Source organism: Pteropus vampyrus, unplaced genomic scaffold, assembly GCF_000151845.1.
Source record: "Pteropus vampyrus isolate Shadow unplaced genomic scaffold, Pvam_2.0 Scaffold275, whole genome shotgun sequence".
NCBI lineage: Eukaryota > Metazoa > Chordata > Mammalia > Chiroptera > Pteropodidae > Pteropus > Pteropus vampyrus.
The window spans coordinates 1,409,565-1,429,753 of NW_011889056.1; the positions used below are offsets into that span (position 1 = coordinate 1,409,565).

The 20,189-nt window shown below is 42.1% G+C and overlaps 1 protein-coding gene, 1 long non-coding RNA gene and 1 pseudogene across 2 annotated transcripts in view; 1 reads left to right on the top strand and 2 right to left on the bottom strand.

Moving 5' to 3' along the window:
* The window catches only part of F8 (coagulation factor VIII), a 116,587-nt gene that overhangs the window by 12,503 nt on the left and 83,895 nt on the right, over positions 1-20,189 (bottom strand). Inside the window, exons 15-22 of the mRNA XM_023520657.1 lie at positions 14,796-14,949; positions 13,180-13,392; positions 12,665-12,893; positions 12,283-12,465; positions 10,837-10,953; positions 10,138-10,209; positions 8,954-9,039; positions 5,634-5,789 (exon numbers count right to left, since the gene is read on the bottom strand). Coding sequence (XP_023376425.1) covers positions 5,634-5,789; positions 8,954-9,039; positions 10,138-10,209; positions 10,837-10,953; positions 12,283-12,465; positions 12,665-12,893; positions 13,180-13,392; positions 14,796-14,949 — 1,210 coding nt within the window. The remainder of the gene's footprint in view (positions 1-5,633; positions 5,790-8,953; positions 9,040-10,137; positions 10,210-10,836; positions 10,954-12,282; positions 12,466-12,664; positions 12,894-13,179; positions 13,393-14,795; positions 14,950-20,189) is intronic.
* On the top strand, positions 344-3,564 carry LOC105302508. Its single transcript, XR_002776322.1, has 2 exons — positions 344-1,457; positions 1,573-3,564. It is a non-coding gene; the product is annotated as an uncharacterized LOC105302508 (long non-coding RNA).
* On the bottom strand, positions 18,768-18,886 carry LOC111729678 (annotated as a pseudogene).

The window sequence follows — 20,189 nt, forward strand, 5'->3', positions numbered from 1 at the left end:
CCTTCTCGGACGTGCTGGTCCGCTGCGAGGTGTCCCGAGTGCTGCTGCTGCTGCTCCTGCAGCCGCCGCCCGCCAAGCTCCTGCCGGAGCACGCCCACACCCTGGAGAAGTACTCCTGGGAGGCTTTCGACAGCCACGGGCAGGAGAGCAGTGCCCAGCTTCCCGAGGATCTCTTCCTGCTGCTCCAGTCCCTGGTCATGGCCACCCACGAGAAGGACACGGAAGCCGTCAAGTCGCTGCAGGTGGAGATGTGGCCACTGTTGAGTGCCGAGCAGAACCACCTCCTCCACCTCGTTCTGCAGGAGACCATCTCCCCCTCGGGAGAGGGGATCTGACGAATCACATCGACCCAGTGACTTTTTGCCTGTTACCAGACCTCGACGCATCGCCTTTGCTTTTGGAAGGACATAAAAGACATCTATCGATCTCGGCGCTTCTACCCTTGTTTGCTTCTTTGTCTTGCCACCTCTGGAATTTAGTCGACTGACAGTTACTCGTATCCCAAAGACTTATCTCCGAAATAGTAGGGGAAAACAACAACGCGGGACAGTGACTCTTCCCCCAAACTGCAGCATAAGAATGAGAATCGTTTTATCCCTTTCCTTCCACCCAACACACCCCCTGCCATGCCCGCCCCCATCTTTGTTTCATAGTCAGGGTTTTATTTTGCACAGCTCTGTCTAAATACTTAAGCTATGTTTGTTTGTTTGTTTAAATCGTGGCTAATTTCGTGGCATCACCCAGTTTCTCCTTTGTGAGATTCCGGTGGGCATCGTTTGATTCCATCATTGCTGTCAGAGCCCCAAGTTCTTGATAAAGCCCTCACCATCCTAACTTGTGTTTTAGATTTACTTCATCTGTAAAATGGGAATAACTCATCTACTTTTCAGGAGGCAGAAAGCAGAAAGATTGTTCTCTTTCAGTTCCAAGCTGTGTTCATTCCTTTGAAATTGACAGCGTGCGTAGTTTGCGACCCACCAGACAGTGGTCATCTGGGATGTGTTCCTTATTCAAATAGCAGCATTGCAAACGTGTCTGGTGCAAGGTCGGGTCGCGGGGAGGGCGACGGGGTGACCGACAAGTGAGTCGGGCGGGCGTGCATTGGAATTCACATTTCCCATTCTATCCTGAGAGGCACTCATAATCCACATGGCCACTTTTATTTGTAGTAGGGATCTTTCTGCAACTCTTACTTAAATATGTAAAATCAGCATTTTTTTTTTGTGGTGTGTGATCATGTATATGCAAGACAGCGTCGCTCCCCAAAAGCAGGGTGGCGTTCCATTTTAAAACAGTAAATTTCCAGTGTTTTGGGGTCCAAGTGTTACATGCAAACCGACTTAGCTGTTCTTAAAATTCAATTTTTTTTTTACAGTGTAGAATCTCATTCTCAATCATTCAGCTTTGGAAAAATGCATCCTTTAGGCTGAAGTTGTATACTGTCGTAATATTTGGGGGTGAGATTTCTGTTTTGCCCTTTTTGGGGGGTATGTGGATGGTTTTCACTGTGAGTTTAGTGCCTCAAAATGGGTGGGACTTTAAAAGTATTCTTTTCTACTTCTATTTCAACAGTGTGGAAGCCGTAGGTAAGGAACTACAGGATACGCCCATCTGAGACAGATTGAGCCACTGTTCCTGTGCTCTCACTTGGCTGCTAGGAAGGGTCCTAAAAGCTAGTTCAATTTATTGCATAAGTGGTAAGTGCGCATGCTCCGTTGTGCCTTTGCTTTTTCTGATACGCTACTTTCAAACTGAGCTGCAGCCTGGCTGGCTGCGTAATTGTGTCATGACACGAATGCTTAGGAGTTATGTGACTGGTGATAGTATTTGGATTTGGGCTTTAAAAAGTCCTCCTTAGGCCTCTGGTCTAAACTCATTGCATCGATGAGGTGGGGGCAGGGATTACCAGAGAGCCAGGTATAATTTCTGGAAACGTTAAAGGTTGTTTTCCATTTGCCATTGGCTCATTTATGTACGTCCCTCAGAAAGTTCATAGCACGGACAGCTGGGCCAGGGCCAGATTTCAGTGGTTTTGACAGTTCTCTTGCTCCATATCAACTTAACATTAAAATTAACAGTGTTCTCTAACATGGCCAAAGGTACATATTAAAGGCCATGAGCAGTGTTCTTTTTAACTTGCAAAATCAGTGGGAGAGATCAGCCTTGAAAGGTTCACTGACAATTCAAAAGTAACATTTAGAGCATTATAAACTTGAAAATGCTGGCTGTGAAGGACTGATCTTTCAAGGGCTTTGGGGTTCCCCTTATCCCCTTTATGATGAGAAATATTGCTTATGAAAAATAATTTGCGAATGATACAAAGATGGGAAAACATTTGAGATGCACTGTAGTAGAGGAAGATTACTAAGATTGAAATTCACAAATTAGGCAGGCTCAGGGGTGGCAGGGTTTTGGTTAATATCGGCTCTTTAGGTGTCTCTACTGCGAGTAGACTGGACCACCAGTCTGCAGACTTGTGCTGTCAAAGGACCAGATGGAAATATTTTCGTCTTTTCAGTCCAGAAATGGTATATGTTGCATAGTTTCCTTTGTTTTTGCAACTTTAAACATGTAAAAGCCATTCTTAACTCAGTTCATACGAAAGCAGGGTGTAGTACAAATCCATGAGCTCTCATTTGCCCCCACCCCTTGCTAGAACCTAGAACATAGTATAGGTGACCTTGAACTGTGTCGCTTTACTGACACTCAGATTTTTTCAGTTGACCTATGCAGTTCAAAGCCACGTTGTTCTAGGGTCAGCTGCTGATTGGGAATCCACATATGCAGAGGGCCTTCTTAAATTATGAGTGGATTTTCAACTGCTTGGGCCATGGGTACCCCAGCCCCCGAGTTGTTCCAGGGGCAACTGTAGTTATGCAGTAACTTAAAGGAATGACCCTTATGAGAGTACTTAAGAACTCTTTTATCGTTATCATTGAACAAGAAAGATTGAAAATCAATGAACTAGTCATTCAATAACTGCAGATTCTAGGGAACAAAGTACACCAAAAAAAAATTGAAAGAACCTTTAAAGTTTTGAACAGAAATTAATGAATTAGAAAACACCACCTTCAAATCTACGTTCGATTTTAAGACAAAGAGTTGATTCTTTGAATATCCAGTAGAATAGACAAGCACTCGCTAACTCTGATAAAGGGGTAAAAAGAGATCGTATGTGTGTGTAGATAACAGATATATCGATGATAAGGGAGTTAGAACTCAAATATACACATTTACAGCAATTAACTACAGGTAGCAAAATCGCACATTCTCCACATCGAGGCCTGTCTCCCCTAACCTCCCCCTATTGTTTCCCAGAGCTAGTTCTTAAACATTTGCTAGCACGTCATTGAATGTAAGTATAGTTTGGTAGTAGGAAAGGAAAAATGAGATCCTATCGAAGATACTCAAAAAACGTTTGATGAAATTCTGCAGCCGTTCCATGTAAAGTAAGAATAGAAGGAAACTTTTAAAATGCGATAAAAAGTATTTGTTTGAAACTTACAGTGAACATTAAACAGTGACATGTGAGCTCCATCCGCATTAAAGTCAGGAACAAGATAGGCTGATTTGTCTCATGTTTATGCATATATGTCTGTATGTGTGCCTGTGTCTCCGTGCATGTGTATTGATCATCATAAAAACATTTAGGGTGATTGCTATTTCCTGTTTATCAGGTTCTGCCAGCCAGCGTAGTGTCATCAATGTAATGGACTGGTATGGTGTTGTGTGGGGTAGCAAGATGTTTGGAGTCCCTTGGGTCTACAGTTACATTATGACAAAGAATAAGGAAGCTGGCATCACCCTGAAGTCTGAACAGTAAAGTTAACATTACTACTCTTGTTCCTACTTCATAAATGCAAATATATTCTGATTTTGCTCATCAACGGGAATGAAGGAAAAAGCATTTTCCAGGTCTACGTCAGGTGCCTGGGTCTGTGTTAATCTGTTCCAGAGCAGACACCACGTCTGGAATTGCAGTTTTCGCCATCACAGCCTAATTGTATTTGTGATGATCTGTCATCTTTCCCTGATTTGTCTGGTTTTTGTAGCGGCCAAACAGGGGCCCTAGTCACCTTCTAGGTGTGGTCACTGAAAGACTCTTACGCAGAGAAGGGATGACTGCTTCAGAGACTGGAGACAGTTGCTTCCTTAGGCAGAGGAGCTCAGGGGAATTTGGAGGTTTGCAGTCCCCAGCCTCATCCGTGCCTGCTTAAATGTACCCAGCCCAGGTCTCAGAGCTTCATTCCTTTCCAGCGGCGCCCTTTCCCTAGCACAATAGACCTGGTGGGGTTATTTGCGACAACCCGGATGGACCTAGAGGGTATTATGCTAAGTGAAGTGTCAGATGAGGAAAACAAATACCATATAATCTCACATGTGGAATCTAAAGAACAAAATAAGCGAACAAACAAAACAGAAACAGACTCATAGACACAGAACAGACTGATGGTTGGCCAGATGGGGGAGGGGAGTTAGGTGGGGGCTGGGTGAAAAAGGGGAAGGGATTAAGAATAAGAAGTACAAATTGGCAATTACAAAATAGCCACGGGGATGCGAAGTACAGCATAGGGAATACAGTCGGTAACGTAGTAACTCAGCGATAGTAGCTGGAAAAGGTAGAGAAGGCCACTTAGAGGGGAGCAGTGGCCTTCAGTGCGGAGATACAGCTAAACCTTCCATAAGGAGGGAGCCAGGAGAAGGCATGCCTGATCTTACTCTCCTCCCTTCCTCTAATTTCTTGCCGGTGATCTCTGTTGGTGAAACCCAACCAAGAGCCGGAAATAAGGTGGCCTGTAAAGGTCAGGCTCACAGGACAAGGGTAGTGCAGGGAAGCAGGAGAATAGATCTGAACGGGCTAACAGAAGTTTCCTTGCACTGGGCCATCTGAGGACTTTGACCTTTATTCTGAAGACCAAAGGGAGACATTGAAAGGTTTTTGGCAGAGAAACGATGAGATGATTATTCTGAAAAAGACATGTAGCTTTTATTAGAGAAGAGACTAGTTAGGAATGTAACACACAAGGTCAGGTGTGAGGCGATGGGGCCTTGGGCTATAGTGACAGCAGTAGAAATGAAACAGGAGACGTGAGAGGTGGTACAAAGAAAGAATTGGCGGGATCTGTGGATCACATCGCCAGAGGGAGTAAAAATGAGGGGAGAGCAGATGATGATGCTAAGGTTTTAAGCCTGTTTAATTAAGGGCCTTTGAGCTCACCGCCAGAGAATTCATCATTTCCCAAGGTGTGGAAGATGCATATTTTCATCTCCATTCACAGTTTTGCCCCGAAACTCAGTCCTTACATCACCTGCCTGCTGAGCATTCAACCTGATTGCCCGGCTGTCAACTCGAACTTAGAATACCCGTAAGCAAATTCACAGTCTCATCAATACACTCAGCCCTGAATCACATGTTTCTGTCAGTAAAGCATCTCTTCATTTCCATTATCTATGAGATCCTGACACTACCACTTTTTCGTCTGTATAGCCATAATCACTTCTATTACCTGTAAGTGGAAAACTGCTTTGTGGAGTTAAGTTTGTAGATGCTAGGAGCGTTTGTCCCACATCTGGAGTCTGTCAGAAGCTCTTTAAAAGATTCATGCATTCTCTTGAAAGGGCTAATTACATACCATTAAGGTCCCAGTAGAATTCCCTCGATAACTCTGCCACTTCTTTCCATCAAGACTATACATGATGATAAACTGGGAGATGTAGAGGCTGGAGAACTTCTGACGGGCACCCTGGGTCAGGATGCTGTGTATAATCATTGGTGCCAACAGGTCCACCTGCCAATGGAAACAGTATTTTAAATGCATGTCCCTCCTTCTGAAATTAATTATCGGCCTAAGGAGAACCTGGGTTGGCACAGATATGCCCCCCATTACCCTAGACGGGCAGGTGAAGCAGAAACCAGTGTTGAAATGTGGGCGTGCGTGAAGCTGTGCGGTATATGATGGAAGCGAGTAGATAAAGTGCCTATCGAAATCCCGGCCTACGTCCTGGAGAACCAGAACACTTCGAAATCACTGAGCCCCCATTTCCTCTACACACATCCTTTGTGCTGCACGCAAGGACCCGCATAGCCTAGTGCTTTGCCCACACCTCGGCCTTGCCAAAGCCAGTTTCATCCCTTCTCCCCAGACCAGCCCCCATCCTAACGCCGCTGTCTGTGATACGCCGCTACCCCTCCTTCAAATATTAGTTCAGGGCCGATTTCTCCTGCTCAGCCTTTCCTCACTCTCCCAGATTTACTTCTGCCGCTTCCATGCTTCTACTTCACATTGTGTAACTTCACTGTAACAAGCAAGTGCACCTTATCATAAAAGTTTCTTTGTGTATCTGTCTTCCCTCATTAGAGTGAGATCCTTAAGGCAGTGAATCTGTGTGAGTCACCTAACTTCTGTTTCAACCTCTTTATCTGTAAAGCGGCGATAATGATATTTATCTCAAAGGGCTACCAGAAAGATTAAAGAGATAATAGGTGCAGTGTGCTGACTTCAGTGCCTGGCACATACTGACTTAATAAATGTTAGTGTTTGTATTCTCACCAGCCCCAGCATCTAACAGGGCATCTGGTATAATGCCGATGGTTGGCAGATGTTTGGGAATGAATGAGTGAATGACGGCAGGAAGCATGCAAGCATGACAGTGGAGTGTCTCCTATGGAATTGCGGCCTCAGCCGTCCTGACAAGCACATCAAGCCACTTTTCACAGATGCCTGGCACACTCGGATGGGACTGATCACGACTCTTTTGCTTAAGGACTGTCCCTTTCAGTGACAACAAGTTCCATCCATCTACACACTCGTTTATTCAAAGAATAGATTTTTTTTTGCACTCGTGCTGTGGCAAGCCCTGTTCTAGTTACTGGGAATACAGTAGTGACCAAGAAAAAAAGCCCTGTCTTCATGGAACTTTAATTTGAATTGGAGAAACAGATTGTATATCATATGTATATTTTTCTTTGTTTACAGCACCAAGTAGTGATAAGTGCAGGAGAAAAATGGAGCAAAGTAACAGGACAGAGAGTGGCAAGGTCTTCGGAAGCTACAGCGCTGTCTTTTCCCAAATTAGATGTTATTTCCAACTGAAGACACTTCCTTTTTCCCCTTGGTTTCATGGCATAAACAACCGAAAGTTCCAGGTACAAAAATCATGACTTTTGTTGAATTGACTTATACTGTTTCTTCCTGTAGCATATATGAAGGGTCTTTCTGGACCACTGACTATTTGTATCTCCTAGTAGTTTTAATAAAGCCTGACCATGATTTTGCTAAAATATGAAAAAGTTTACTGATCAAGTCAGTAAATTATGTGAAACTGGGGAGACTAGGAAGTACTTTGGGAGACAGAATCTTGCCAAGCTGGGACGATGGGTCAAATCTAATAAGTGGACACTTAACCTAGGGTGTGTCACTCAAAGTTCTTTGGCAAGGAAGTGACACTCTATTTATCGGTCTCATCATAATGTATCCAGTGAGGAAGATATAATTCCCGAAATGGAAATGAGGGTAAGGTTCCAAAAAAATCAATACAGAAACCAGATGCGGGGCAGCCAGATAGATTAGAATGTCCACTACACAGATACATGTAAGGTTGACTGAAAGTGATAACCACAGAAATACAAGATGAGAACATGTGGTCGGGCGCCTTGCAAACCAACAAACCAACAAACCAAATACTTAGGGATTAGTGAACAGGCCTCTCAAATCGAGTTGTAATTGGCAGTGCCTACAAAACGAACAGAACAAGGGTGCTGTGATGTGGCTGTCTGCAAGCCGATGTGGCATCGACAGACGTGTCACTTACCGATGAGCCAGTGTATTTTTCCTGATTCCTATTCGTTATTTTAACCTCAGGAAAAGTAAAAGAACAGATGCAATTTCACAGAGGGGAAAGTACGTAGGGGAATGTCCTCGGCCAGCTCCGAAGGGGGAGGAGAAAGCTGACGAGCTCCGAGAACTGGATGGAGCTCGGGGAAGAAGGTGGAGAGGCGCGTGCGCATTGGGCCCTTTCGAGCCTGTGAGTACTGGATATGGGGGGCACGTCAAGTAGGTTGAGCGCAAAGCTGGAAGCAGAGAAGTTTCCTCCCTTTTCTTGTTTGGGCTCTAGAGGGAACCTACCCTTGTGGTTAGGCAGAGGGGCTGAGGTGGCACTTCCGAGCTGCCCTCAGCCCTCACGTGGCATGGAAGGGACCAGCAGTGCCCATAGGTATGCCCTCAAAGGGGTCACAGTCCTGAATGATCACATGTCGACCTGATAATACTTTTGGATATGTGGGGTTAAATAGAATGTATTGTTAAAATGAATTTCACATGTTTCATTCACAACGTGGCTACTGGGAATGTAAAATTGCACGTGGTTTGCATTTGTGGTTCGCATTATATTTCTGTCGGACGGTGCCTCTTTAGAGGGAATTGGAAAGTGAGAAAAATCTGAAAGACTGTCATTTAAAAACGAACTGAGTTAACCCAAAGACGCTTTCAGTTCTCGGCTCCAAGTTAGTTTGCAAGATTGGAATAACTTCAGTAGGTGTTTCCTGCCATGCAGCGGCATAGAATTAGTGAAGAAGACGGATTTAAATTTATAAAATAAAGCCACATTTTCTTGGCTCGTGTGGTGGGAGATTGACCTATTTGTCTTTGTGTTAAAGGGACTGGAGGACTCAAGGACACCTGTGTGGTCGGAGGCATCTGATTATGGAATACACAACCTTGGGAGGTGGTGAGTTCAATGTTGTAGGAAATACTAAAATGATTTAATCCCAGTAGAAAGACCAAAAACACATCAACGGAACACATCAGAGTGTGCAGTTCTACTCCCGAGGTCTTTCCTCGTCTGGTACCTGGAGTTTGATGGAAATGACTTCAGTCAGTATAAGAGGGATGCACAGAGCTGTGAGCTTGCAACAGGAATACGTGATGCAGTGCAGTGTGCTGCATTTTCTAACCTTGATCCAGGAAAAGGGATCCTTGGTGCTCCAGGCATTGACCGATCCGGAATAATGAAGTCTGGCCAGCTTTGGGGCCCACTGTCCTTTGCCCAAGAAAAGGGAGAAAGAGTAGATTCAGCCGGGTTGGGTCTAGACACTTGGGAATAAAATTACTCTCTTGAGAAAGGTTAATCCTAGCTGTGAAGAAGGATAAAGCACAGGAGTATCAATGACTGTTTTCCTTGTCCATTTTATTTCCTAAAATTTAATAATTTTGTTGACCATTAGCACCTTTAATTCGCTGATACTGGAATGTGTTACCAGAGCTACCAAATAATATAATTATTTCTTTATTACACAAGGGATGTTCATTGTGGAAACATCAGCGAATGAAAACTAAAACATAAGTAAAAATAAAAAGTAAAGAAAAAACGTCATTTTTCCATCCAGAGAAAAATAGTACTATTTTGATATGTAACTCTCAAGCCCCTTTTTAAAGGGAATTCTTTTCCCTTCTAAAACAAGGAGGGGTTGGCCAGCTTTTTCTCTGTAGAGAGTCAAATAGTAAATAAATTTAGCTTTGCAGTTCATCTGGGCTCTATGGTAACTACTTAGCTGCTGTTGGCAGAGTGATTATAAACGAACGGATGTGGCTCTGTGCCAACATAAGATTTTATTTACGGATACCGAAATTTGAACTTCATATACTTTTCACGTGTCATGAGATATTCTTCTTCTTCTGTTTCTTCCCAACCATTTAAAAATGGAAAAATGGTTCTTAGCTCGAGGGCCATGTGAAAACAGGTGGCAGGTGGCAGGCTGGATTTGGCCCATAGGCTGTAGTTTGCAGGCAGGCCCTCCCTCGAAAACAGTATTGGAGAAACTGTATAGCCTAGTCAGGCTTAAGTGTCACTGCTCAGAGAAAACTGTAGCTTCTTGTTGCAGTGAAGAGAAGAGACTCAAAGGGAACAGTACTGAAGGCAGACAGGACATTTAAGGGGGAAGTGGCCTTACCCAGATGAGAAGTGACAGTGGCCTGAATTAAGATGGGCATAGTGGGAAATGAAGAAAAAATAGATTTGGGAAGCATCTGTGGAGTAGAACTAATAGAAGCGTGGAGAGGGACTGCTTATGTGAATCTCCCCAAATAGAAGTAGAAAAGCTATAAGTCCAGTTCTTGGAGAGAAAGTAATAGTATTTACCATATTGTCCTGAAGCTGTAATCTGAAAATCTCTGATGCGTCCGGAAGCCATTCCCAGTGGAGTCTGACACTCTGAAATCAAACGAGGGGACACAGTAGCTAGAAGTGCAGGAAATTCAGCTTCACAGATGCAAGTCAACGAAAATGGGAGAATACCAACAAATGCTCATATTTTTTAGTGTTTACTGTGTGCCGACAACTGTACTAAACCTTTTATTGTTCTATCTCATTTAATTCGCCCCAACAGGAAAATGCTGGAACTATTCACATTTTGCAGCTGAGGAAAGTCGGGCCCAGGCGTAAGTAGACTAGTGGTTCTCATACTTGTTCGGGGTTAAATCTCAAACTCTTTTCAAGCGATACTTGTAAATTATCTAAGTTATCTTTGGCAATTGGACTGAAATTGACTTTCACAATTTGCTCTTGGAGCGTCACAAAATTGTGAAAATGGAGAGGTATTTTTTGTAGCCCCGGTTTGTTAAATATTTAGAGCTTTGGATTCAAAGTGTTTAAAGCTTGAAGCCTATCTGCCTTCTTCTGAGGTCTCTCATGACTTCTACCGGCAGTGTGCCTTTCAGATTTGATAATGACTCTGAATTCGTATTTACTTCTTGACAAAGTCAATCATTCTAAGAAGGAGAAAAACCGTACAGAGGTGGGCTGGGCACGCGGGGGCCCTGCGCCCGCATTGGCACTCACTCTTGCTGTACACCAGAAAAAGCGTGCTCATCCCAGCCTGCAGGTGTTCCCCAATGAGGCACTCTACTCGCCAGACTCCAGCTTTGGATGGTAGCATTTCCACGGTCTCAAAAACACCTTATCAAAAACAAGAGGAAGAAAAATGATTTCATTAAAAAAAACGAGCATGCGATACATTGGCTTATGCAGAATATCAAAGGAGATCGGCCTAAGTCAGTCCTACCACTCTGGACCCCTGAAATCCAGAGTGCTTGCTGCGTGACCCCTAGAGTTGGAGGCACTAGACATTGAGCTGTGACAGCCCCTGACCCCTGGGAAATGGGAGAGACGATGAGGGAATGCTCAGCCAGCGGAGACAGGAGGAAGCTAATGCGTTAAGATCAGCCTGTACTCTGAGGGTTTTTCGGAGCCAAAGGTGTATTTCTCATCGACCACGTGGGCTCCTTGGGAGAGGGAAGCCAGGGCGTTGCGAGGTCCTCACATATCTAGTCCACTAGGGCCGCCTTCAGGGCCAAAGTAACCTCAGCGGCAAAAAGCTGAGAAATGAGTGACCAGCCACCCGGAGTAAAGCCGGAACCAAGCAGGTCAGGGAGATTTCAAGAGAGAGGGGCCCGAAAGGGAGGCTGTGAAGAGCCCCCAGAAGTTGCCTGCAAGAAGAATCAGCTTTAACTGTCTGCCTGGCACACGCAGGGCGAAGCTGCCTTACGATAGTGGTGCTAGTCCGCTTCCCATGCTGGAGCTCAGAGCTGCAGCCAGCAAGGAGGCGTGGATGTGCACGAGGCAGAGGACCTCCCTTTTCCCAGTGCAGCTTCCAGCCTGGCACACACCCCAGTTGGGGTAGGAGAGCTTGCAGTTAAATCCAGTCCAGAATTGTTATTAATATCTTAGGTGGACATTATAATTTCTGACAAACTATATTTGTAATGTGCAGTGACCACAGGACTGTTTACAGGACTGTTAAGAGTGAGCAGAAAAGTCACCGGGCTTACCAGAATTTTTATGCACAAACGGGGCAAGTTTATTCTCACTGTTAAACCTGTTTTAAAGAAGTTGCGTTTTGATCAACACTGTGAGTAGAGCTTAGTCAACATACCGGTCACAGACATAAACAAATCCCTCCTTTGGGACCTATTGGCACCATGTGAGATCTGAGATGGAAAAAAGGTCATTCCTCCCCTCCCCACTTCCCCGCCAAGAAAGTGCCACAACATGAATTTATCATTTATTGTTCGATGTCCTTTATAGCATATTATCTGTATCGGAAACGATCGTGTTCTTTTGCTAATTTATTTGTTATCTCTCTGTTGGGCAAAGTCACTTGACAAAGTAAGTTACCCAAGAATGGGGAGTTTGCTTTGTTCAGCCATCCTTTCCCCAGTGCCCAGACCATTTCAAATAAGTGCCCAACCAGCGCAGGTAGAAGGAAGAGCGTGGACGGGCGCGGACCTGGGTAGAGGTTGTAGACTGCCATTTTATACTCTTCTTTTTTCCGTACAGTGAACACGTGTCCACTGAAATGAACAGAATGGATGTTTTCATTGCTGCCCATGCTGAGCAGGTACCAGCGGGTCCTTTCATCCTGAGCCATTACCAAGCCGGGCAGAGTGTCCATCACATAGCCATTGATTCCTAGAGAAGGAGAACACAGAGGAGGCTGTCAGAATCTATTCTGGGAGTTTCCTTTCCTCCATTCCAGCCAAAATTATCGGTTCCTATGAGGATTCCACTCGCATACATACACTGTCAATACATACAGTGTCTGAGCCTCATTTAGCGTAGTGCGTGCCGCACGTCACAGTGAGTAATATTTGGGGGCGGGATGTATTACCGTGGAAGCGATACTTTTCTTTAAAGGTGGGGTCCTCCATTTGGATGTTGCAGGGAGCCCTGCAGTTCCTTTCCACGTTTTCAGTGAAGTACCAGCTCTTGGTCTCATCAAAAATAGTGAAAAACAGAGCAAATTCCTGCACCGTCACTTGTCTCCCGTGGGCAGGGTTCAGCGTGTTAGCGCGACAGATCAGAAGCGGCCCCATCAAGCCTGAGTGCACGTCTCTTTCCTGGGAGGGAAGACGCCCCCGTGGTGAGTGCCCACGCTCTCGCCTATGAACCACAGTGGGTGCCATGTCACCTTCTGTGCCGCTGCAACCCACTCCCAACCTTCCCAGGACAATCCACCCTCTCAGCGGGGCCCAGAGTGATATTTCTAAAACACAAATATGATGCCACCTCCCTTACTTAAAGCCTCCCATTGTGCATAGGGTCAATACCAAAATTCTAAGCAGACATGGCAGGGACTATTTCTTTTAAACCAGAAAGTGGCCAGCACAATGTAAACTGCTTTACCAGATCAACATCCGAAAAGTAAGCCCAGGCTTTGCAGTCAAACTCGTCTTTAGTGGGTGCCATGTGATGTTGCACTTTCCAAAAGTAAATTTTGGTTTCGTTAGGCTTGACAAACTTCTTTCTAGGTTCCACTCCTTCCCTCTGATCTTCCTCATAAGAAATAAGGCTGGAATAGAAGGAGTAGGGACGAGAGGCCTGGTTTTTGAAAGTTATCTGCAGAGCAAAAAAAAAATGCAAGTATCTTAGGGTTTATAGTCCTAATACTGATGCCTCTTTGATGCGTTTTATCCAAGTTTTAATACCCAGAGGAAGTTGTGCAAAAGATGGATGTTGTTAGAACCCAAACCTAAAGATCTGTAGGGGAAACTCTGGGGAATTTTTGAATTAAAAAAAAAAATTAAGGCATGTGCTCAGAGCTTCAAAGGAGAAAATTCCTAAATGCCCAAAAGCAATTTCAAAGTAAAGTGAAAATGTCACCACAGGGATTTTAAGAGACCATAATCCCGGGAGTGGACACTTCAGGTTCTTCATGACAAATTCCAGGATGAAGGCATCATCTCTAAAAAACACTTGGTTTTCAGATTTGAAAAAATTATACATGTTTCATAGGACATACGGAAAGTAAAATCAAAATCAAGGCAGAAAAAAGTCACTCACAATCCTGTAATTTGAGATCCTTCTATATCCTTCATGTAAACTATCAATTGGGACACCGAGTGACTACTTTTTGGGAGAAAATAAAACTCCTTCAATCTTTGGCTCACACAGTGTACTGAAATGACTTCTAGCTTATAGAAATTACTGATGGATTTAAAAGTTAAATGTTAAGAAATTAAACTGTAAAACAAAGTTGAAGAAAGTATAGGTGACCATAGGAAAAAAACCTCTGTATAGGGAAGGATTTTTACAAATACAAAAGCTATGAAAGTATCCAAAGGAAAGATCTATGGATTACTTCCTAAAATATCAAACTTGTTTTTGTTTAAAAGCCACTATATATAAATTTAAGAGACAATAAACTTAAAAAATACTACTCACTAAAATGACCAATGATCATTAGTAAATCAATGATCTATAATATATGAGGTAATATAGATTAATAGAAACACTGCCTCCAAAAATGTCACATGTGCAAAGGACATGAATAGACAATTCATTACAAGCAGTCTTAAATGTTCACGTACGTTGCACTTTTAGAATTTTATCTTAGGAAAAGAGTTGTGATTGCAGCATCATTTAAATAGTGTAAAAAACTATCTAAAAGATCGTTCAACATAAATGGTTAAGTAAACCATAAGTTTATGTAATAGACTATTATGCCATCACTTAAAAAAAGATACTTAGGAAGTGTTGTTAATGACATAAGAAATGTTCATGACATGATATTTAGTAAAAAAAAAAAAGTAGAATTATTGTGTAATTTTGTATAATTTTGAATACATAAAGAGAAGACTATATAGGAAAAAGATAACATTCACCAAAATGATAATTATGAGATTATTTTCCAACTTCTTTATTGTCTTTAAAATTTTTCGAAAGTGATAATATATTATTTTTTAGACTCAGAAACAAAAAATATGGAGGATTGTCTTGTAATTACATTGTCCTCAACTCACCATGATATTGTCTTCGACTTCCGCTCTTATACATGGCCCCAAGAGTCCCAAGTGTTCATTGAGTTCTCCACGGTACAGGGGCTGAGTGAAAGAGCCATCAGTGAACTCCTGGAAAACCACCTTCTTGAACTGAGGGACCCCTCCACTCTGAGCCCTGAAGAAAAAAGCAGAGGAAGAGCAAGATCCTCATGGACCAGGTATGTAGAAACATCTCATATTCTTGCCTTCCCTGTATATGAGACACATTTAACAGAATCGATTATTCACTGGAAGTGTGAGGGATTAGAGACAACTTTCAGGTTTCTGATTTGGGCAAATGGTGATACAGTTCACCGAGACAGGGAACCCCAGGGAAGGAGCAGGTGGGGTGTGCAGTTTTGGACACACGGGACATCTGTGTGAGTTAAACTGGCAAACGCACGGAGGCTGGGAGTTCACGAAAGAGGTCTAGATGAAGATCGTCCATATTTAGATGCTATCCAAATCACGTGGGTGGCTCATCAAAGCCAGTCGTCAATTTCGTTATGTCTTCGACAGCTAAGCAACATCCGCATAGTTCGCCACTGCTTCCTCCTTGAAATACTGGCTCCAGGCTTCACTAGTGTGTCAGTTCTAGGAAGGCAGGGGGCTTTCTCTGTTTTGTCCACTGCTGTATTCCCAGCAGTTGGAACAGGGGCCTGGCACATGACAGGTGCTCACAAACTATTTCTTGAGTGTTAAATGGATGTAGGGTTTATAAATATTCTAAATATAAGAGAGCCCCAGGGTTCAGTCCTGGGATCGCTTTTCTTTTTGAAAAATCTGTTAAAATCGTGAATTAAAATGATACAATAAATACATAAAACATAAACGCTTTCGGTAGAAAAATGCAGCCTGCATCCAGAAGACTCACCGTATGTATTGTTCCAGTCACAGCCTCTCCGTCCCCACTAAAGGCAGCCGCCATTCTGACGTTTAGGATAATTATTTCTTTGCTTTTCTTCACAATTGTACTACTTATGTATACATCGCTAAAGAACGTAGTTTAGTTTTGCCCATTTTCGAAGCACGTAAATGGAACCATATGGTATGCGTTCTTTTGTGGCTGGCTTCACTCAGCATCACGGTTGTGAGACTCACCTACGTTGTCGTGTGCAGGTAGCTATAGTTTGTTCATTCCCGTTGCTCTGTGGTATTCCACGGTGTGGATGCACCTCACTCATGGACGTTCATTCCAGTCGTTTCTAATTTTTGCTGCTCACCCAAAGTCCTGCCATGAACCTTCCTGTACACATCTTTGGGTGAACATGTATATGCATTTTTGTCGGGCACATACTGAGGCGCAGAATTGCTGAGAATGCAGGTGTTCAGCTTTGGGAGATACTGCCACACTGTTTGCAAAGCTTCTGTGCCAGTCTCCACTTCCATCAGCAATGGATGCAATCCATTTGATCCAGGTTTTCATAAACACTTGATATTGACTGGTTGCATAGCAATGTGTCTGTGGTTTTATTTTGCATTTCTCTGATCGATAATGAACTTGAGCATCTTCCCTCATGACTAGTAGTAGCTATTTAGATTTCTTCCTTTGTGGAATGCCTATCCAAGCTTGGTTTGTTTGTTTTTCCAGTTTTTCAACTGGATAACCTGCTTTTTTATTGATTCAAAGGAGTATAGTCTTGATATGAGTCTTTTGTTGGCTTTTTTGTGCTATAAACATCTCCTATTCTGTGACTAATATTTTAAGTCTTTTTTCTTAGTTCATAATCTCAATGCTGTGAAATTTATCAAGAAGCCTTAAGGGAAAAAAATCCTTCATGGTTACAGCTTTTTGCATCTTGATGTCATTTCACTTTTTCACCCCTAACTCTGAAGTTATTAAGATATTCGCTTATGTTTTTCCTTCTAAAAGATTTACGGTTTTATGTTCACGTTTAGACCTGGAACCCAACATGAGTGGATTTTCGTGTATGGTGTGAGTTAAGGATCTGTTTTTCCATATGGGTATCAAAATTTCCCAGCACCTTTTATTGAAAACTGCTCTTCCACGACACCTTTGTCATAAATCAGGTGTCTTGTATGTGTGAGTCTAGTTTTGGTTGTTCTTTTTCATTGACCTCTTTGTTTACCCCAATGACAGTTACCATGCTGTTGTTATTACTATAGCTTTAAAATAAGTTTCAATATGTTATACAATTCCTTCTACCTCATTTTTCATCTTTAAGAGAGTCTTGGCTATCCTTGGCCCCTTTGCATTTTAAAACTAGCTTGTTGGGTTCTATGAGAGAAAAGACTTGTTGAGATTTTCAGTTGAGTTGTACTGAATCTATAGATCAGTTTGGGGATAATTTACATTTTTACATGTTATGCTTCCCAGTCCATGTACGTGGCACATATTTGCATTTATTTAGGTCTTCTTTAAAGTTTCCCATTAAATTTCCAGTTTTTCCATCGAGGTCTTGAAAAATTTTTGTCATACTTATTTCTAGGCACCTCTGACTGTTTTGTTCCATTGTAAATGGCATGTGCGTTTGACTTCATTTTCTACCTGACTGATGCTATTATATAGATGTATAATTATCTTTGGTATGTTGATTTTGAATTCTACAAATGTGCTAACCTTCTCAGTTAATTCTAATCATTTATTTATAGATATTTAACATTTTTTTCTTTGCACCCAGTTCATATCACCTGTAATCAAGGACCCTTTTGTTTCTCCCTTTCCAGCCTTTCTACCTTTTGAATCATTTTATTGCTTAGGTGTGTTGGTTAGCACCTCCAGTACAGTCTTGAATAGAAAGTGGCGATAATGAGGGGTGATAGCTTGTTCTAGATCTGCAAAGGAAAGCCTTCAGTGGGTCAGCATCAAATATGATGCTTCGTGGAGACATTTTAACATTTAAAAAAAATTATTTATATAAATTGGTTTCAAGTATACAGTACATCGATTAGACATCTATATAGTTCGTAAAACGATCCCCCCAGTTGCTGCCTCCCTCCCTCGACCCTCCACCTTGCCATCATATTAATGCTAAGTGCATTCCCCATGCCGTGCTCCCCATCTCTGTGACCAACTATCAACTACTAATTTGTACTCGGCGGGCATTCTTGTAGATACTTTCTCGGGATAAGGGAATTCCTTTCTATTGTAATTTTGCTAAAGTTTTAAAATCATGCATGGATGCTAAATTTTAAGTAAACATTCTTTTCATGTAACGAGAAGGTTGTATGTTTGTTCAACTGTGTCTTGTTAATGTGACAGATTACGGTTGTTCAAGAAAAAGTTAAAGCGACCTCGTAATCCAGGGATTACCCCGAGGTATTTGTCTATCCTTGTATCAGGGCCTTTTTTAATTACTGTAGCTTTATAATAACTCCTGATATCTTGCAGCCTCATTCTCTCCTCTTTAAGATTTCTCTCCATATAGCACCGCTTTAGCTACATATCACAAGTTTCAGTACACCATATTTACATTCGCATTTGGTTAAAGATATTTCTAATTTCCATTATAATTTCTTCTTTGACAGATTATTTAGAAGTGTGTTGCTTAATTTCCAGTTAACCTTCTAACTGAGCGAGTGTTTTATTAGAGAACATGTTTTATACGTTTTATGTTTCCAGTCCATTAAATTTGCTTGTTTTGTGTGGCACAGCATATGGTCTACTTTATTAAACGTTCCACGTGAACTTGAAAAAAATGTTAAACCTACAGTTGTCGGGTGTGCTCCATTAATTATGTTCAAAGCTGTATCCTTATTGATGTTTCAGTCTGTTCTTTAAATCAGTTATCTCTAAATATGATCATGGATTTATCTATTTCTCCATTTAATTCTGTCAAGTTCTGCTTTATATATTTTGAAGCTATATTATTAGTTTAATACAAATTTCATAATTTATTTTTTTAAGTGAGGCAACTTTTGCTTGAACTCACAGATTGCAAGGACTTTGTCAGCTTATAATCTCTTAGCTTTTAATTTTTAAAATTTTTTTTACACCTACAGCACCTGGTCTTTCTAGGTGGTCTCCCATCCAAGTACTAACCAGGCCCGACCCTGCTTAGTTTCCGAGATCAGACGGGATGAGGCTCGTTCAGGGTGGTATGGCCGTAGACAGATTAATACAAATTTTAGGATGTTATGTCTGCCTATTGAATTGACCATTTTATTATAACATTTTTCCTTTCCCTCTAGAAACCTCTTGATTTAAAGACTAATTGAGTCTTTATATTTTAAGCGTGTCTATTGTAAACAATGTCATTCTGGTTTGTTACCACGAGGTTCATTTCCACCCATCCTTACCTATAGCCCCCTATTTTAGGCTGAAAGGCATTGAAATTCCTATGCACTCTGAAAGCACTACATTTTTTCTGCTTCCTCCTTGCTTAGTTTTTGACATCATATTTTATATCTTTTTGTTTTGTGCATCCCTTATTTATTGTAGTGAAAGCTGACTGCTACTTTTGTCTTTTAACCTTCATATTAGCTTTTTAAGTGGCCGGTTATCTGTGTTTATTATATATTTGCCTTTATCAGTGAAATTTTTTCCCCCTTGGATTTTCTTATTTCTGGTTATGGCCTTTTTTTTTTTTTCTGCATAAAGAAGACCTTTAACATTTCTCGTACAGCTGGTTTAGTGGTGGTGCACTCCTTTAGTTTTTGCTGCTCTAGGAAACTCTCTCATTCAATTCCGAATGGTAACCTTGCTGGATATAGTATTCCAAGTCATAGGTTCCTTCCTTCAGTGCTTCAGGTCTTTCCTGCCACTCCCTTCTGGCCTCCAGTGTCGCTGCTGAGGAACCAGCAGATAGCCTGATGGAGTTCCCTTGTGTGTGACTTGTTTCATCCTTGCTGCCTTCGAGACTGTCTGTTACCGTTAACATTTGCCATTTTAATTACAGTATGCTTTAATTACAGTATACAGTGGGCCTCTTTGGGTTCGCCTTGTTTGGAACTCTCTGTGCTTCTTGGACCCGGATGTCTCTTTCCTCCCCCAGATTAGGAAACATTCAGCCATTATTTCTTCAAATACACATTCTTCCCCCTTTCCCTCTCTCTTCTCCTTCTGAAATTGCTACATTGTGAATATCTGAGTGCCTGATATTGTCCCAGAGGTGCCATATGCTATCCTCATTAAAGTATTTGTTTTTCATTTTGCTGTTCTGATTTGGTGATTTCCACCATTCTTTTTTTCCAGGTCACTAATCTATTCTTCTGTATTAACTAACCTGCTTTCGATTCCTTCTCATATATTTTTTATTTCCGTTATTAGATTCTTCATCTCTGATTGGTTCTTTCTTTTTAGCATTTTATTTCTTATTATTAGTTTCAAGTATACAATACATCGGTTAGACATGTATATAGTTTATGAAACAATCCCCCGATCACTCTGTCTTCCCTCTGGCTCTCCACACAGCC